Source organism: Cervus elaphus, chromosome 8 (assembly GCF_910594005.1).
Source record: "Cervus elaphus chromosome 8, mCerEla1.1, whole genome shotgun sequence".
NCBI classification, from domain to species: domain Eukaryota; kingdom Metazoa; phylum Chordata; class Mammalia; order Artiodactyla; family Cervidae; genus Cervus; species Cervus elaphus.
Window position 1 is genome coordinate 28,802,211 of NC_057822.1, and position 18,782 is coordinate 28,820,992.

Sequence of the window (18,782 nt, forward strand, 5' to 3'; positions counted from 1 at the left end):
GAGGAGGGGTCAGGGATTGGAACCGAAGGGAATAGGTTGGCTTTCTGACTGGAAGAATTGCAGTTAGATACCAGAAGGGATGAGCTTCCCAGGTGGCGCTTGTGATAAAGAACCCATCTGCCAGGGCAGGAGATACAAAGAGATGTGGGTTCAAACCCTGGGTCTGGAAGATCCCCTGGAGGAGGGCATGGCAACCTACTCCAGTATTCTTGCCTGGAGAATCCCATGGACAGAGGAGCCTGGTGGGCTACAGCCCATAGGGTCACAAAGAGTCGGACAGCACATCACGGCAGCAGAAGGCACTCCTGCCTGGGCCAGGCTGTGGAATGTTCCCGTCTGTAATGTGCCCGCCCTGGGCAGAGGGGCCCTGACCCTTGTGGACGTTGCATGAGCCATCTGGTGGGGGAGTGATTGTGACACCGAAGATTTCCCCACCTGAGTCAGGACCTGCCTGCCTCCCCCCAGGAGTAATCAAGAGTGAGGAAGTTCCCCAGGGCCTGGGTCTGTGGCCATGGACACATTGGTGAACCTCTCTGGACCTCAGTTCCTCCTCTGTGGGTTGGGAGTTAGTAACAGTACCTACCTTAGAAGACTGTGAAGAGAATAAAACTCACCGAATCAGTCTGTATTCAAAGCCTCCAATGGCTGCTCACCCCTGAAATTAAAGGCCCAGGTTCTTCCATTGGTCTACACAGCCCTACAACGATGGGTAGATTTCCTTTCTCACCTCATCTTCTAAAAGCTCCCTCCTTCTCTCAGTCTGCTGTGACTACCTGGCCTTCTTGCTGGTCCTTGAACATCAGCCAGATACTGCCTCAGGGCCTTTGCACTTGCTGATCTTTTCCCAAGGATAGCTGCCAGGCTCTTTCCCTCCTTGAGGTCTTTACTCAAGTGTCAGATTTTCCTTCCCCCAGCAACCCTCTCTCCCTTTCCTGCTTTCTTTGCCCCTTAGCATGTGTTACCATCCTACTTGCTGATCTCCTTTAAAAGGCTCCCACCAACATGAAAGCATACATTACCATATGTAAAATAGACAGCCAATGGGAATTTGTTGTATGACTCAGGGAACTCAAATGGGGCTCAGTAACAACCCAGAGGGGTGGGATGGGGAGGGAGGTGGGAGGGATGTTCAAGTGGGAGGGGACATGGGTAAACCAATGGCTGATTTATGTTGATGTTTGGTAGAAACCAACACAATACTGTAAAGCAATTATCCTTCAATTAAAAATAAATAATAAATAAATAAAAAAGCCTCCCACCACACCAGCCTGTAAACTCTATGATGACAAGGGGTTTCTATCCTCTATGTTCTCTGCTGTATTCCCACTATCTGACACACAGTAGGTACTCGATGCATGCTTATTGAGTGGCTGGAAGAAAGGCATTCAGCCAGATGCTCAGCGCAGATTAGGTGTTCAATAAACAGGACTGTTGTCCTCTGATTCTTTGCTCTTGGGCCGTGGGGGGTCTATTGGGGGGGGGCAGTCTCCAGCTGGAAACTCTGATACTGTCCCTGGGGAGGGAAAGTGGCCCAAGGGAAGCCGGGAGAAAGTTTGGCTTCCCCTAGAGAGCACTCAACACCTGTTTCCTCACGGCAGGCAGGCAGGCAAGTGCTTTGAGCAGGTTCAGAGGAGGGAGGAAAGGGCGGGTCGTATTTTTCCTTCCTTTTCCCTTCGATGCCTGCCCTTCAGCCTCTGCAGGGCTGGTCTCTGGGCTCCCCGACCCCTCCCTCTTGCCTCACACTGTGTGTTTGTCTTTTTGTTGAGTTTTCTCCATGCCCCCAGCTCTCCCTCTGGCCTTCTCACCCATCTCACTTCAGTTCAACCCCCACACCCCTGCCCCAGGATCAGGACCACTCATCCTTGGGCCCAAGATCTCTGCCAGCTTCGGGGCCCTGCCAGCCAAACATTTTCCAGCCTGTGCCAGGCCAACCAGGGCAGAGTGGCTTAATCTTCAACCCATATTTTCATCTTACTCAACAGATGTTGCCCAAGGCCTTGAGGAGAAGGGTCCTAGGGTCACCTCCCTCCTGTGGGGTCCACTGCTGGGGGCGGGCTGGAGAGGGCTGAGGGTGTGCTTGTCATGGATGCTCCTGATCCTTGGAAAGCGCTGAGGCAGCTCTTCTCAACTTCGGAAAAATAAGAGTCCAAAGGAATTTCCCGAGGGTGATGGCCAAGTGCAGTGGCCACCGAAGTGGGCCAGATCTGAGCCCTTCTGCACCCAAAGGCTGGCACCCAGGAGACCTGGGTGGGGGGAGAGCTGTGTGGGCACTGCTTCTCCTCCACAGGCCAGCCCCCAAACCAGGACTTGAAATGCTCTGTGGAACAAGTCCTGCTGAATCACAGGTGGGGTGGAGAGTGTGTGGTGGGGGACAGGGATGCCAGGTTGGTTTCAGTAATCAGAGCAAGTGAAAAGCTAACCCATGTATGGAATTTCCTCTTTGCAGACCTTTGTTGTGAGAGCTTTACAAAAATAAACTCATTTATTCTTTAGCGCAGTGCGGTGAGGGAGGTGCTGTGATTACCCCAATGTCTCAGATGAAGAACCCTGATAAGACCTAAGGCCACAGAGTTGTTTGGAGGGGGCCCTGGGGTTTCATCTCAGTAGCCTGGCACCAGGGTCCGCACTCGTAACCATGATCGTGACAAATGGGAGTGGTTTATTACACAGCAGCTGCAGTTCTCAGAGCCTTTCCCCTGATGCTGGGCTCCCCGAGCCCACAGTGACTTGTGTGGAGGTCTGGACAGGTGTGGGCCCATCTTGGGGAGAGGAGCAAACTGGGGCTCAGAAAGCCCAGGTGACTGGTTCACGGTCACACAGCAGTGGGGGGTAGGCTGGATCAGCAGTGGGGTTGTGGATTCCTAGGCCAGCTTTCTCCCTGATACCCTCAGTGATTGCTGCTGATGTCAATGCCTGCTATTGCCAAGTGGGCTTCTCCTGGATTTCTTCTTCTAAACAGTGCTAGTCATGAGCCAGAGGGCCTGTGATTTAGGGGCCGGTCTATCCATCCATCTGTCTGCCATCCATCCTGTAGCCTGCCAGGCTCTTCTGGCTATGGAATTTTCTAGGCAAAAGAGTCCTGGAGTGGGTAACCATTCCCTTCTCCAGGAGATCTTCCCGATCCAGAGATTGAACTTGAATCTCCTCCATTAGCAGGCAGATTCTTTATCACTGAGTCACCAGGGAAGCCCCATAGCCCACTCTCCACCCATCTATCTGCCATCTGTCCTACCAGCTAACAACTCCCGAGCACCTCCCTCGTGCCGGGCACTGCATGCTGGTTCTTTTCTGCTGAGTGCCAGGGCTTCTGGAGGGCAGGTGTGGATGCAGTGGGCGCAGAGCCACAACAGTGAGAGGACCACAGGACATGTAGTCAAATCCTGCTCTTTCTTAGGAGAAGAAACTGAGGCCCTGACATTTTTTTTTTAAATCTGATTCACTTTTTTTTTTTTTTTAATTGTGGTAAAATATGTGTGTACTCACTAAGTCTCTTTGGTTATGTCTGAATCTTTGCAACTCTGTGGACTGTAGCCCTCCAGGCACCTCTGTTCGTGGAACTCTCTAGGCAAGAATACTGGAGCAGGTTGCCATACCTTCCTCCAGGGGATCTTCCCGACCCAGGGATCAAACCCACGTCTCCTGCGGCTCCTGCATTGCAGGTGGAATCTTTACCGTGAGCCACCAGGGAAACCTGTGGTAAAATACACATAAGATAAAAATTACCATTTTAATCATTCTGGAGTCCAGGTCAGTGTATTAAGTACATCCAATTCATTGCACAACCATCACCACCATCCACCTCCAGGACACTTTTCATCTTATGAAACAAAAAGCTCTACACCCATTAAATAAGAGCTCCGTAGTCCCTGCCAGCCACCTTTCTACTTTCTGCCTCTATGAATCTGATGACTTAATGTACCTCATATGAGTGAATTCATACAAAATTTGTCCTTTGTGACTGGCTTATTACCCCTCCTCAAGGTTCATCCATGCTGTAGCATGTGTCAGAATGGCCTTCTTTTTAAGGCTGAGTAATACTCCATTGCATGTATTGCTGTTTGTTGTTCAGTTGCTATGTTGTGTCTGACTCTTTGCGGCCCCATGGACTGCAGCACACCAGGCTTCCCTGTGTATATACCACATTTTACTGACTCATGTGTCTGTCTATAAATACTTGGGTCATTTCCACATTTTAGTTACCGTGAATGATGCTACTATGAACAGGGGCATATAAATATCTCTGTCAATCCCTGCTTGCAGTTCTGCTGAGTATATACTCATGAGTGGAACTGCTGGATTACATAGTAATTCTGCTTTTGACTTTTTTTTGGAGGGACCACCATACTGTTGCCCACGGTGGCTGTACCATTTTGTATTACAACCGGTAGTGCACAAGAGGGTCTAATTTCTCCACATCTTTGCCCAAACTGTTTCTTCTCCTTCTTCTTTTTGATAGTAGGAATCCTAATGGTTGTGAGGTGGTGGTCCTCAGATTTTCAGATAACTCAAGGTATCCCAGTGTCAGATCTAGGGTGAGGAGGCACCAGGTTGTCTCGTGGAAGAGAAGAAGGCCCCTGAGAAGCACGTGGAGCCCCCCAGCCCAGCACTTCCATCCTGCTCTCCATTAGGGAGAGTGTCCAGCAGTGGCTTTAGTTCATCTGAACTCCCAACCCCGATGCATTTCATCCCAGGGCAGTGAGTAGGCCATGAGGGGCCATCTTTTGGAGATTCTGGAAAACGAAGTAAAGCCAGGAGAAATGAGCCTGAGAAAGTCCTGGTTTTCAAAGGAAAGGGCAAACTCTGAGCACTGCATTCCAAAGAGGATTCGCAGAGCCATGAGGGGGGTTGGAAATCAGTTTGTGTGCCCCCTCGACTGCCTGGTGTGGAGAGGGAGGGTATGGGGTGGGGAGGTGGGTATAGAGTGGGAGTGAGACCTTCCTGAAGGACAAACTGGCTTCCTTGCCATTGCTCTCCAGAGGAGCACCTCCTAGGTGGAGGGTCTCATAAAGAGGAGGAGACCTGGGTGTAGAGAAGAGTTTTCTAACACCTAAAATGGACCGTCAGGGCTGTCTGAGGGAGTCGTTGTCTGTCACTGGAACACATCACACTCACTGATGCCTGTTATGGTGCAGATAGAAGGTCCTGTCACTGTGGGGAGTGCTTGGGTGGAAGTCCTCAGGGCCCACTGAGGTTCTGTCCTTACACTTGGCTGTGAAGGGACGTGGTCCCCAGAGGGCAAGGCATCCATGCATGTGCTAACCGCATCCCTTTTGACTCCCACTGGGAGAGGCCCCAGTTGGGTGAAGGGCCTCGCCCTGTCTAGTGGGAGAGAGAGAACTCTACTGTGGAAGTGAACTAGTGCCTGGACTCAGGGGTTCTGACCAGAGGTAGCCTTGGGGTCCAAGGAGGCAGCCGTCACTCTGTGCTACACTGGGTGGGCAAGCCTGCCTCCTGTTTCCAGTCCAGTTAAGACTTGAGCAAATGGACAAGAAGAGGGAAGGAGGGCGGGCCTTCCAGAAGGCATCAGGGCTGAAACGGAGAGGGCTGAAACAACAGACCAAGCTTGGGGGCCGGAGCAAATCCAGCGCCCTTGCTGGGGGGACGAGGGGTCGGGCCGTCTTGTTTCATTGGCCCTGGCTGGGGTGCTGATGGGAAGAGCCTGGGTGTGGGAAAGGAGGCAGGAACCCAGGTGGCACGGTGGTGGGCAGTGAGGAGCAGAGGATGCAGATAAGAGGAGGGGGAAGGAAGTGGAGTCCACGAGGGAAAAGGGGCCAGATAAGGGAGAGGAGTCCAGAAGCCAGATTGGGGAACTTGAACTTGATGAGCCAAGCACTAAGGGCCATTGTGGGTCCTTGAGTGGGGAAATGACCCAAAGCAAGTGTTGTGAGTGAAGTCTGCACCAGCTGTGGGGTGTGGCTTGGGGGTGAGGGGGCTGCCAGGAGGAGGGCTGGTAGACCAGATGACGCTGGTGCATTCGTTGGGCAGAGGACTTGTGCAAGGGCAGCCAGGGGGGCGTGGAGGAAGGGCCTGGGGAGGTGCACACCCCCAACGCCTTGTCTGAGAGAGAGGAGGACAACGTCCACAGGGAGGAGAGGGTGGCAGGAGGGGGTGAGAACTATTCCAGCCTGGCTCAGGGCCAGCCCGGTGAGCGCACGCGGGCAGGACAGGGTCGGGGGGCAGGGTCCACAGTTGCCCAGCCTCAACCACCTGGAGTCGGGTCCTGGGTCCCTCAGGGTGAATTGGGGGGACCCTGAAGACAGGTGTGAGCTTGCCCAGGCCCCTCCCTGGGGGTGCAGGGAAAAATCAGGCATCACATTCCATTTGTTCACAACCAGCTTGCTCTTTTACTCTGGTGGCCTCTGCCTGCCCAGGAGAGGATGTGGCCCCTGAAGCAACTTCATCCAAAGACTCATGGGCCCCGGGCTGCTGGCGCCCTCCCCCTCAGCCCCTTGCCCTCCGTCTTGATGACCCCCTCTTCCCGGGATGCTGGGAAATAACTGGAGGTGAAGGGCTGACCGGCGCTCACGTGGAGCTGGCCAACCACCCTGGAAACTCAGTTTCCTTATTGGCCGAGAGAGATTCAGAGCGCTCCCCTGCCTGCTGCTGCTGCCTTGTTACCAGGTTACTGGTCCTGGACTGGCTGTGGGGCCTGCGAAGTGCCCTCCCGGCCACACCCCCTCTAAATGTCCCGTTAATGGTGCTTCCCTGCCCTTTCCTTTGGCTTTCAGCCCCTTTTCTTCATCTGCTTTAGGGCTCTATTTTGAGAACACATGAGCCTAGAATAACGTGCTCTGGGTCCTCGATTCTCCTCCCAACAGGCAGGCAGCGCTGTCCCTGACCTCACAGTCCATCCGTGGCAGTAGGTGTGATGTCATGGGGTCTTTTTGGCCTGAAAAACTGTCCAGATTCCAGGCCTCCCAGGGGGCAAGAGAGGGGAGAGCTGGAGGGGTGGGAAGGGGGAGGGTGTGAGGAATTTCTGGACGGAATGTTCCTCCGGAGGCTGAGTCCGCATTCTGCCCGGGCCCCTCCTCCCCCCAGTCCAGGACTTGGGCACCTCCCCCCACCCGCCATGGCCCTCTGCCTTTTCCTTCCTCCAGAACATCAGCCCACAGACACATTTTTTCCCAGCCCACCCTCCCTGCCGGCCACCGACGTGTCCTCTTGCATGAACCTTGAGGCAGTCATCGCAGCCACAGCAGCCTCAGCAGACTGGCCCCTCCTCCGGCCCACACCATTGGGGGTGGTTAAACCCACTGAGAGGACATGCTTGTCTTTTTTTGGAAAGAAAAGAAAAAATTGAGCAAAGGATGTGCAGCTTCCCTTATCCATCCTGTGGTTCACAACCCCTCACATTCAGGAAGTTCCCTCTGATGTCTGATCCCAGTCTCTCCTACTGCAACCCATTTCCTCCTCTTCCTCTGGAAGTGTATTGGAGAAGCCTCATCCTCCTGAGGGCCCAAGACAATTAGTTTTTAAGCCGCAGAAAGCTTGTTCCCAACAGGAGGGCAGTTGATTAAGAGTAAGAGGAATTGGATGAAGATTATGCCCAAGAGGAGACTGAGCATGAGGTGGATGTAAGGAGCCGCGTTCAAAAACCAGCTGTCTATTTACTGGCTGTGTGACCTTGGCCGGGTGGTTTAACCTATTGGCCCCTCAGTTTTCCTCACCTGTGAAATGGGATAATGCTTACCTGGTGAACATTGGTTATGAAGACTGATAATCATGAAAGTGAAGAGCCCAGTGTTAAGCCCAGGGCATCCTTAATACCTACTGAGTCGTTCTTGTTATTGCAGTCACATTATGAAAAGGCACCTCCAGTCTAGGACCAGGAAGAGATCAGGCAAGTGAGGCCCCTCGCTGCAACATTGGAGGAGGTATTGCTCTCGGGGTTGTGCACCATGAGGCTTGGCCATCAAGCAGTACCAGGTCCAAACCCTTCCACTTGCTCCTGAGCTGGATTTGAGTTGTCCTGCCTGGGGGCAGGAGGCATTCTGGAAGACCCCTGGTGGGGCAGGTGATTCGGCTTTGAAAAGCCTGGGTTTGTCCTGGGATTGGGCAGAGGGTGGGGCCAGATGGGGGTGGGTGGGTACCACCCTTATCTGGGTTCCATCTGCTTCATCCTTCTACTGCTGAGCCTTGAAAAGTGAAAAGTGAAAGTCGCTCAGTCGTGTCCGAGTTCTTTGTGACCCCATGGACTATACAGTGCGTGGAATTCTCCAGGCCAGAATACTGGAGTGGGTAGCCTTTCCCTTCTCCAGGGGATCTTCCCAACCCAGGGATTGAACCCAAGTCTCCCACACTGCAGGTGCATTCTTTATCAGCTAAGCCACAAGGGACCGCTGAGCCTTAGGGGGAAGGAAAAGCAGAGTCGGCCAGCTGGCACCTGCTCACCTCGCCTGCAGGCCAGCTGGGAATTGGGGTGAGGGGCAGCCGGTGGGCTTAGTGGTGGGCTTTATGAAACATGGGTGTCCACCGGAGTCCTGCCATGCATCTCACTGTGAGAGGCTGAGCAAATCATACCCATACCTTTCTGTACCTCAGTTTCCCCATCCATGAAATGGGGAGGGAGGAGATGGTGTCTGAGGAGGGGTGTGCAAAAATAGGGTGTGTGTGACAGCCAAGGCCTAGTGGGTCTCTGTCAGCCACTGAAGCCCTGATGGCCTGGGAACTTCCTGTAGCATACCCAAGCCTCCCTGCAGGACCTGGGACAGGGGTGGCCTGAGGGGAGACCCCTCTCCTGTTACCAGTTCCCTTGCCTTTTTCATTCCCACTAGCCCCAGAGCTGGCAGTGCCTGGGAAACAGGGAAGCCGGACTCCAATCCCAGGAGACCTGGGGTGGAGGCGAGGGGCAGAGCAGAGGGGAGGGGAGTGCAGTGTGCATGCTGGGCTATGTTTGCAAACACTGCAGGAAAACACTGGATGTTGAGATTGGAAGTGTTTTTTTGGAAATTTTTAGCTCCTCAGAAAGCCTCTTCACTAATGTTGAGGGCAGGCGTTTAATGGCTGGCCCTGTGGCTGGCCTCCAGCTGGCGTGGGAAGGGTGCGGGCAGAGGGGCTGGTGCTCAGATGATTGCTGGCAGGGAGAGAAGTTGCTCTTGCCCTGCTGAGGCCTGTGGTTTCTAATATTGCCTCCCTGGTCTGCCCTGTGCCAGACCCAGGAGGGGTGGGACAGGAGGGTCAAGGTGGGGCAGGGTGGGGTGGGGTGGAGACGATAAATAACAGCTCACATTTATGGAGAGCTTCCTAAGTGCCCGGCCCTGTGCTGAGTGCTTTCTCTGCTTCATTTCATTTGCATTTCACAGAATAGGGCCGTGCAGTCCCGCCGGGGAGCAGCAAGGACACGCTGACCTGCCCGAGGTCACAGTTAGCAGCAGAGAGTCAGGATGTGGCCCGGCTGGCTGCTGCCAATGCTGCCAGCCTAGACTGGTCGTTTTCACAGTGTCGTCCCCGGACCTGGAAACCTATTAGAAATGCGCGCTTTTGGGTCCTTTCCTAGTCTGTGGGTTCTGGCCTCTGGGGAGGGCCCAGAGGCCCGCCTGTCTGTCAGCAGCCCTCCGGGTGATTGGTGGGCACAGTCCAGTTTGAGACCCCCAGCTCTCCCTCTGCCCTGCCCGGTCAGGGTCTCTTGGGAGACTTTCCCCAGAGCAGGACGAGGGGCTCTCCGGGGCCTGTAATGGCCATGAGGCAGGCATTCTGTCTCCAGCTTCTCCATCCCACCCTGCTTCTGTCCTTTCTCCCTGTCAGGGAGGCTGATTGTACAGACTGTGAAGAGTGAGGGCGTTGAAGCCGGGAGATCTGGGTCCCGACTCAGTTGTGCTGTGTAGACTCTGCATGCAGAAGGTCCCTGTGGACTGCTCTCTAGGCCTTCCCCTCCCCGCCAGGAGGCCAGAGCCACTCAGGGTGGAGGCACTCGGGCGTCCTGTGCAGCCTGTGGCCTTCACGTGAGCAACACAGAGCCGTGGACCAGAAGAGACAGGCAGGGGATCCAGGGGCGGGGGCAGCCTGGCTCTGCCTCTGAGGACTCTGCTGGGTGGGGCCGGCTGGTGGTGGGAGGCTGAGAGGGATGCTGGTCCTGATTGTCAGGCAGCTCCTAGAGCTCCGTCTAGGGCAGGGATCCCTGGGGATTTCTTGTGGGCTCATTTGCCTCCTGCCCCATGGCCTGTGGCTTGGGAGTGGGGGCTCTGGGGGAGGGAGGGGGCAGCTGGGGGAGGGTTAGGGCTGGGCTGGGTGGGGACAGAATGTGGCATCTTTATTGCTCTGCAGAGTCATCCTCAGACTCCAGGTGGGTCAATGGAGGAGGCTGGGAGGGGCTGGCTGATCTACTCCCCACCTCCAACTCCGTTCTTGGACCCTGTGCTCCCTCAACCGTCCCAAGCTGTCTTGACCCTGAACTACACAGGAGGCTTTATTCACCTGGAAAGAAGTTTTGGCCTCATCCTCCTGTCTCTAGTGTGTGTGTGTGTTAGTCATTCAGTTGTGTCTGACTCTTTGCGACCCCATGGACTGCAGCCCGCCCGGCTCCTCTGTCCATGGCATACGCTGTCTCTAGTACAGTAGGATAAAGTTTGTGCATTTTTAGAAAGAGCACTACTGCCTTTAGCTCAGCCTGCTTCCTTCCTCCAAGCCTGAAAGTGTGTTAGTTGCTCAGTCATATCTGACTCTTTGCAACCCCATGGACTGCAGCCCGCCAGGCTCCTTTGTCCATGGCATATTCCAGGCAAGAAAACGGAGTTTTCTGGTTGCTGTTTCCTTCTCCAGGGGATCTTCCCAACCCAGAGATCAAACCCAGGTCTCTTGCATTGCAGGCAGATTCTTTACTGTCTGAGCCACTAGGGAAGCCTGTCTTGGTCCAGTTTTCTCCCAGATGCCAGAACCTTTCAGAAGTCATTTCTGTTCATTCCCCAGTCTTCAGACATGAACAGCGCATCCTCAGGTCCTGGGGATAGGGTTGGGGCTTGTGTTTCCTATTCTGAGATCCATTGTCTATACCTGGTCCATGGTCATCTCAGTGAAGACTTGTTTCCATGACCTTGACTCATGCCCACTTGCAAGATTCAAGCACCCCTCTGACCACGTCACTGAATTGCAAATGGAGCCCTGGAGACTGTGGTTCAGGAGGTGGCCCTGGAACGAGAAGTTTTTCTCTTGTGGCGAGGGAGTCTAAGGAGCCCATGTTTCAGGATGCCTTTAGTGGGAAGCACTTCTCTTGGTCTGGGCGAGGGAAGGATGTCACCGGGGTGAGGGACAGGATCAGTCCTCAGGTGTTTAGTGACTGCCCACTACACATAAACTAGTCTCCAGAATGAGGGATGTGGCAACTGAGTTGGTAAAAAAAAAAAGCTGCTTTGAATCTGTTTTGGAGAAAAGTGGGATAAGAATCACAAATAAAACAATAGTTGGAATGAGACCTATTCCCACAATGAGATTACTCATGCACCGAGGACCAGATAAATAGCTCAGACAGTAAGGCTTACTGGAGTTCTGAGGTGGGAAAGAGCCCCCCCTTGCTGGGGTGTTCAGAGAGGGCTTCATGGAAGAGGAGAGCTTGCAGGAAAAAGTGAGAAGTCATTCCACAAGCCAAGTCCTGGATGTGGGAATAGCAAGGAGTCTGGATGGAGCAGAGCTTTGGGGCATGGAAATTGAGGTCTGCAAGGTGGGGGGGCAGGGTCCGTGTGGGGTGGTCCTTGAAAGCCCACTAGTGTGAAACATCATGTCTGGGACTGCTGCAGTTTCACATAGCTTGAGGCGTAGATCCCCAAGATGGGGTTCCAACCCTTTCGTTCCCCTTAGTAGTCAAGTGGCTTTGGCCCACTCATCTGATTTCTCCTTATTGGTAAAGTAAGGCTCAAAGATGGTAAGAGTCCCTGCCTCACTGGGCAGCATCTGGGGTAGGTACACATGCCTGGCAGGTAGGAACAGGAGTCACTTACTCACTCCTTGTTCCCTTTCGAGAGGTTGGAGTTAGGGCCCTCTTGAGGTGTGTGGAGCTGGGTTGTTCTAGGACCAATAGGATGGTCTTTCACTTTCCAAGTTCTGCCTCCAAGCCTGGGGTCAGCATATTATGTCTGAGTCTTGGGTTGGCGCCATCCAAGCTGTCTCCAGAGGTCTTCTGCCCATCATGGCCTCCAGCCCCGGGGAGAGAGCCAACCTGTTTGTCTTGTGGCCTCACACTGTATTCTCCCTCTGTCCACAGCCCGTCAACACTGAGACTGTTTTGAAGAATGTAGTGGACACGGTGAGTGATGGCAGGCGGGGTGGGGGCAGGGAGCAGCTTGGGGAGGCCGGGAAAGCAGAAGGAAGATGGGGGGACAGTGAGCAGATGTGTTTGAGGACACCCTTCTGGAGTAGATTTGTGGAACTTGGGGAAGGGTGGGGACCTTGTGACATGCGGAGCCGGACATCAGACCATCCCCCTGTGTGTTGGGAAATGATTGCTGGGGAATGAGGCAGGCAGGGAGGAGCATTTTAGCCAGTGCTAAAATGTGGTCTTCTTTATTAAATATGTAGCATGTGAGAGAGCCAGGAAGATCTTTCCAAACACATCTTTCTGCCTTAGCAGAAGGACAGATGGTTTCCTCAAGGCTGCATGGAGGAGGAAGGGAAGGAAGTAGGTGGATCGTGCAGTGGGGAAACCAAGGCTGGCAGCTAGCTGATGGGCTTGGAAGACTTGGGCTCATATCTCAACTCGGCCAGGGTTCTATCTGTGAGAGTGTAGCATGTCGCAAGCCTGTCTGTGCCTCAGTTTTCTCATCTGCAAAATGGGAATAATGATATCTCCCCAGGAGAGACACACATGAGTGGGTGCGGTTGGCTCCGAGGGGCCTTTAGTGGACAAAGAGATGCTGCACAAACAAGCAAGTCCCCTGCAGGCCCCCACCCCCACCATAGCCACACCCAGCAGTGAAAGACACGGGACCTTTTGATGACTTTCCTCGACTCCCCTCTCTGACTGCCTTTTCTTTGTCTCCAGGGAGAAGGAACCTTTCGGGGTGGAAACACACGGAAAAACCTTGAGGAAGATGTAAGTATGGGGAAGGGGAGGAAGAGGAAGACATGGTGGTTCCCTGGTGAGTGGGGGATGCGGGGAGGTGGATGACGTCTCATACCTGTCCTGTTTGGTGGGGCATCCCTCACAATCTCCTGTCTAGAAGGGCAGTCAGGGTTACTCAACTCAATTCCAGACTGAAAGAAAGAAAGAAAGTGAAAAAATGAAGTCACTCAGTCATGTCCGACTCTTTGCAGCTCCATGGACTATAGCCTGACAGACTCCTCCATTGATGGGACTTTCCAGGCAGGAATACTGGAGTGGGTTGCCATTTCCTTCTCCGGGGGATCTTCCCGACCCAGGGATCGAACCCTGGTCTCCTGCACTGCAGGCAGACTCTTTACCATCTGAGCCACCAGCGGGGTGGGGCAGAGGAGTGAGCAGGCCCATGACTTAGCCTCAGTCTTGGGCCTCAGTCTTGGCTTCAGCCTCCATCCAGCTCAGCTGGACTCAGGGCTCATTTGCCCATCACTTAAGCAGACCTCAGTACTGCAGGGTGGGGAGGGAGGGTGTGCAAGGGCTGGCTGGCTGGTGAGCAGTCACTAAAGTAAGGGCCAGGGGAACCAATGACACTGCATGCAGCAAGAGGGACTAAGGGCAGAGATGAAGTGGGACTCCTGGGCTCTTGGGGATCATAGGCTCTGCTTCTTTGGACAGAAGAGGCTTTGAAAATGGCTAAATGCTATTGATTCAGGAGGAAGCTGAAAGATGGGCTGGTTCACCTTGTGGGCTTCTCTTGCCGTGTGGTTTTTTGGTGGAGGGTGACAGGCAAACTCCTTAAGTGGAAGGACCCAGGGAAGGAAGGAGGAGCTCCCTCCCCTACTTTGAGCCCAACTCGTGCCTGGGCTTGTCCTCACACCCCAGGGGCAGATGCCCAGTGAAGTTGGACCTTCTCTTTCTTCCCCGCCCTTCTCTGACAATTCACCCCTCAGCGGGCCTCTCCATCCTCTCCCGCCCTCATCTGCAGAGGAACAGGGAGTGGTTTTGGCGGTTGGCACAGGGGGAGCTGTTGATGGCATGGGGCCGTATCATCTGACAGCTGCCTGACCCACGGCGGGGAGGGCCTGGAGGGAGGTGCTAGGCTCCTGGAGGCAGTGCACGTCGGTGGCGAGCCCACTGCCACTCCACATTGCCCAGCCCCGCAAGGCGGAGGTGTCCCCAGGGCCGCACGGGGGCTGGCCAGGAGGAGGAACATGCCTCTCAAATTAGTGGAAAAGGTATGCACGGGTCCTATGGGTGCGGAGTACACATGCTGAGAGGGACCCTTGTCCACATTTGTGATGTTTCTGGGGCTGGGGTGCAGGGGAGGAAGCAATGTTTTGTGTACCTACTAGGATTAACTAGCTTAACCGACACAAAGTGAATTCTATAATTCACGAAGTGAATTCACAAAGTGAATACTATATGCTCAGTACATGTTAGCCATTCTTATTACTATTATTTTGGCTAAGGGCCAGAAGCTGGCCTGGGTATTTTTTGATCCCCATGACATCCCACTATGGCAGATGCTGTGAACCCATTTTATAGATGAGGAAACAGAGGCTTGGAGGAGCTCACTATTGCAATGAATATCTATCTTCTCCATTCCGTCCTGGGACCGCTGCCTAGATCTGGTGTTTCCAGGACTCCTGACTCTTGGCCAGGGGACAGGGTGATGTTGTGTGAACCAAGCCTTTTAGCCCATGGTCTGGACATTCTTGTAAGTCGAGTCCTAGGGCAGCTGCTCCCCACAACCCCATCCCAGGCCACATAGATCCAACAGGGTAAAGGTGCAGCAAGAGAAAGTGAAGTTAGACATCGTGAAGAACTTTTTGACATGAGAGTGTGTCGGACTTTGGTCCTGGGGAAGAAAGAGGTTGCTGCCTAGCTGGGATTAGAAATTTTTTAGGGGAAAATCTGTTGATCTGGGATGAAAGTATGTGTGTCTGTGCGTGCCAGGGGTGGTGTCTTGCCTTGATATGGGAGGAGTGATGAGTCTTGGTCTGCCTAGTCTAGTTAAAGGAGTTCATGAAAGGCTGAGCAAGTGAGCAGATTCTAGAATGACCTGTGTATTGCGAAGGAAGAGAGAAAACCTAGTTTTTGAGGTTCAAAGAAACCTGTCCCGGGTTGAGTGACCCCAGGGTCCCCTGCCCAACCACTGAGCTCTCTTGCCCTCTCCCCGGGTGAGGAGACCGTTTCTGAAGCGGCATGGCTGCTGCTCTGGGGCTTGTTGCTGTGATAATGCGCCTGTTTGTTGAGCTGTCTTCCTGTCTCTGGCCCACGGCCCGGGACTCACAGGGCAGGAATGGCTGTTTTCCTCCAGCGAGGCTGGTGTGTTGCAGGGTTTGTGGATGGTGTGCTGTGTCGCACTTTGTTTTGGAAAAATCCAGGCGGGTGGGCAGGAAGGAGAGAGGAAGGGGTGTGGCCGGAGGGGCTGGTGCAGAGGGGAGGGGGTGGCCACAGCCCCCAGAGGAGATGTCGGGGTGGGGAAGGGCCCCTGACGTAGATTGGTCACCAGTCTCCGGCTGCCTGACATGGCTGCTGCTGTCGCTTACATACCCTCCTCCCAACTGTGCCCCCTGGGGACCTGGGCTCCGGAAACAGCTTTCCCTTTGGTCCACTGCTGTTGTCTTTGGTCTGTGGACCTCAAAAGAAGGCAGGACTCTTCCCACACAGTCCTTGCTCCAAACCAACCCCGCCCAGATCCTGCTCTTGCTGCGTGGTGGGTAAGATGAAGGCGAAAAACGGAACCGAGGGTCACAGATCTTGAGTGGCCCCGGAGTGTCTGAGTGGTAGTCAGCGGCTCCCGCCGGCATTGAGGACCGAGGTCAACGGTGTTGGCGGAATCTGCAACAGGAAGGGTGAGGGTTAGATACCAGGAGGAACTGGCTGATAGGAAGAGACATAAGACACGGTTTGGGGGAGGCTATGGAATTTCCTTTTACAGTGTCCTTTAAGCAGAGGAGCGACTGCGTTTTGATGATGACGGTGGGGGAGAGATCTTGGTGCCTACAGGAGTTGGATCAGAAGTTCTGTTATGGATCTGTGTCTTGGGAGGCGCAGGGAAGAAGTTCAGAGCTGTGGGTAGATGGCTTTGAGAGCCCCAGAGAGGAAAGGAATGGTATTACAGGCAGACCGACAGCTTATTTTTCTTTATAAAATAAAATCTTCAAGTATTCTTTTTTTTAAAAAAAAATATATTTATCTATTTGATCGCATCAGGTCTTAGGTGCGGCGCGCAGGCTGTTTGTGGCTGTGCATGGGCTTCTTTCTAGTTATAGGCGTGCGAGCTTCGTTGCCCTGCAGCATGTGGGATCTTAGTTCCCCAACCAGGGCTCGAACTCATGTCCGCTGCATTGGAAGGGGAATTCTTAACCACTGGACCAGGAAGTCCCTAGAGAACTCTTTGTAAAACCCTTGGGTAATTTTCCCCAGAGGCTCTTGAGTGGAACAGGTAAATCACACCTGACTGTGTTGTACCCATTTTACAGAGCAGTCAGTGAGGCCTCATGGCTGCTTCTCACATGGGCTTTGTAGATGAGAATCCTCCTTTGTAGAATGGAAGCTTTCTGAGGTCGGGGGCCTCATGCCTAGCTGGTGGCCCTCAGCAGAATTCACGGAATGAGGGAGGGGGTATGAAGATGGAGTGCAGAGGGGACCTCATCCTTCCTGAAAAAGGCCCCGTGTGAGTCGGCTCGGTCTCCAGTCCGGTCTGCGAGGTCACTGTGTCTCTCAGAGCCCTGAGCGGTGTCGCTCCCATGCCCCGCGCCCGCCCCGGCCTGCCTCTGGTCCTCCAGTTCTCCCATGACTCCGCCCAGCCGCCCCCGGCCGTGTTACCTGCGCACGGCTGCATTCTGCCAGTGAGTGTCACATGCTTCCAAACTTTGCAGAAAACAGGAAGCCCCGTCAGCGAGAGGGCAGCCCAGTGATTCATCAGGGGATGACCGTCCAGCTGTTCGTCCCCATCCTCCGCGCGAGGGTCACTGTCCAGGGCGGCTTCCTCCCCTGCCTCCCCTCTCCCCCGCCCCCCTCACCGCTGGGCTCGGCTTGGACTTTGTCTTATCACCTCTGGAGGCGGCGTGGCCAGACTCTGCTGGGGCCAAGTTTTTATTTATCTTTCCCGGCTTTTTGGGGTGGGGAGGCTGAAGAATGTGGAGTGTTGTAACTGGGGAGGGGGGTGGAGAAGTGGGACCTGGCTCTCCTGCTCCGTGCTTCCCTTTCGCTCCTGTGCCTGGGGAGGCTCTTGGCTCCCCTCGACCCCCTAGTCTTCCCACCAAGCCCAGCTCCGTATCCCTGAGGCTCCTGGGGGCCTGGCCCCGTGGTCCTGGCCACACCTCCGGCCTTGGCTATAGTTGTGGCTTCCAGTTGTTAGAAGCAGCTGTAGTGGCCTCCTCCAAACATGGCTGTGGATCAGCAGTCTACGGAACCGAGGGGCTATTTATAGCAGGGTGGCCCTGGGGCCTGGAGCCGGGCCTAGGGCCTGGGGAGGTTCATCGTCTCCTCATCAGGGACCGGAGAGACGGAGACCGATGAAGTGTCGGGTTTCTGCGTTCCTCTGAGCGGGTTGTCTTGGAACAGCCTAGTTTGGGTCTTGAAAACCAAACACAACTCAACCCCTCCTTACGGCCCCCCCCCCACTTCCCACCCCCCAACTCCCCATGCCTGACTCATGCAAACCCAAGTCCTTGGGGCCAGGAGAGCTGTGGAGACAGAGAAACTTCCCGCCCGACAGCGCGACTTGGCTGTTTCCTCCTCCCGCTGCCTCCAGGCTGAGCTGTTCCCGGCTGCGCTGCAGCCCCGGGCTCTGGCTACAGCCTTCTTGCGAAAGGCTGGATGGAGAGTCCTTCTCTTAGGGGGGCTGCCCTGACTTGGGGCTCAGCTGGGTGCGGGGTTGCAGAGCCCACCCACCCCCGCCTCGTTGGTGCTGCGTGGAGAGGGCCGAAGGGGGCTCCTCTTCTTGGGGACCCAGTGGTCCAGCCCGGAGTCTGAGGATGAATCCTGCTGGTCGTCAGGACTGGGGGGTGAGTTGCTGTAGCCTCGGTTTCTCCTCTCCTTGGTGGACTGTGCTCCTCTCTCCTCCAAGAGGATGCAGCTTGGTGGTCACGAAAGGCTGGTTTAGGGGAGGCTCAGGCATGTTTGGAAGGTGCCAGTGGGCTCAGACGGCTCTGGCTGGGAGTGTCCAGGTAGGGCTCCGATTCTGCATCGAGTGAGGTGGATGCAAGGATGGGTAGCAGCTGGTGATGCAGGGTTTTGCTTTTCTATAGAGGTAACTGTTTTGTTGTGTCTCTAACTATCCTTTTAATTGTACTCGATGTAATAATGGTAAGAACATCTAAGGACCAGATATGCATAATTCCCTTTACTCTTCAAATAACCCCATGATTGTTGCATCTTACTTGTGACATTGGGGCTTCCCTGGTGGCTCAGATGGTAAAGAATCTGCCTGCAATGAAGGAGACCTGGGTTCGATCCCTGGGTTGGGAAGATCCCTGGATGAGAGCATGACAACCCACTCCAGTATTCTTGCCTGTGGACAGAGGAGCCTGGAGGGCTACAGTCCATGGTGTTGCAAAGAGTCGGAGATGACTCAAGATCAGCTATGCACAGCACAGCACTCGTGACATTACAGAGGCTCAGAGCATTGAGTGGTGCGAGGTTGTCCAGCAGGATGCCGTGGGGACTCTGATCCTGCACTTTTGTTGCCGTATCATACAGTTTCCCTGAGATGTTTTGGACACCAACTTGGGTCCATTTGCCT

At 54.4% G+C, this 18,782-nt stretch overlaps 1 protein-coding gene across 10 annotated transcripts in view; it reads left to right on the forward strand.

Annotated features, from left to right (window-relative positions):
• Window positions 1-18,782, forward strand: part of TNS1 (tensin 1) — a 207,940-nt gene that overhangs the window by 91,344 nt on the left and 97,814 nt on the right. For 9 of the 10 annotated variants that reach the window (XR_006342392.1, XM_043910093.1, XM_043910091.1 and 6 more), the window contains 2 exons: window positions 12,194-12,235; window positions 12,971-13,021. Coding sequence is in view for 2 of the 10 variants with exons in the window: in XM_043910093.1 (XP_043766028.1) it covers window positions 12,194-12,235; window positions 12,971-13,021 (93 nt within the window). In the remaining 8 variants the exon portion in view is untranslated. Of the gene's footprint in view, window positions 1-12,193; window positions 12,236-12,970; window positions 13,022-14,164; window positions 14,263-18,782 lie in introns of those variants that run through there. The other variant, XM_043910098.1, reaches the window with a different exon arrangement.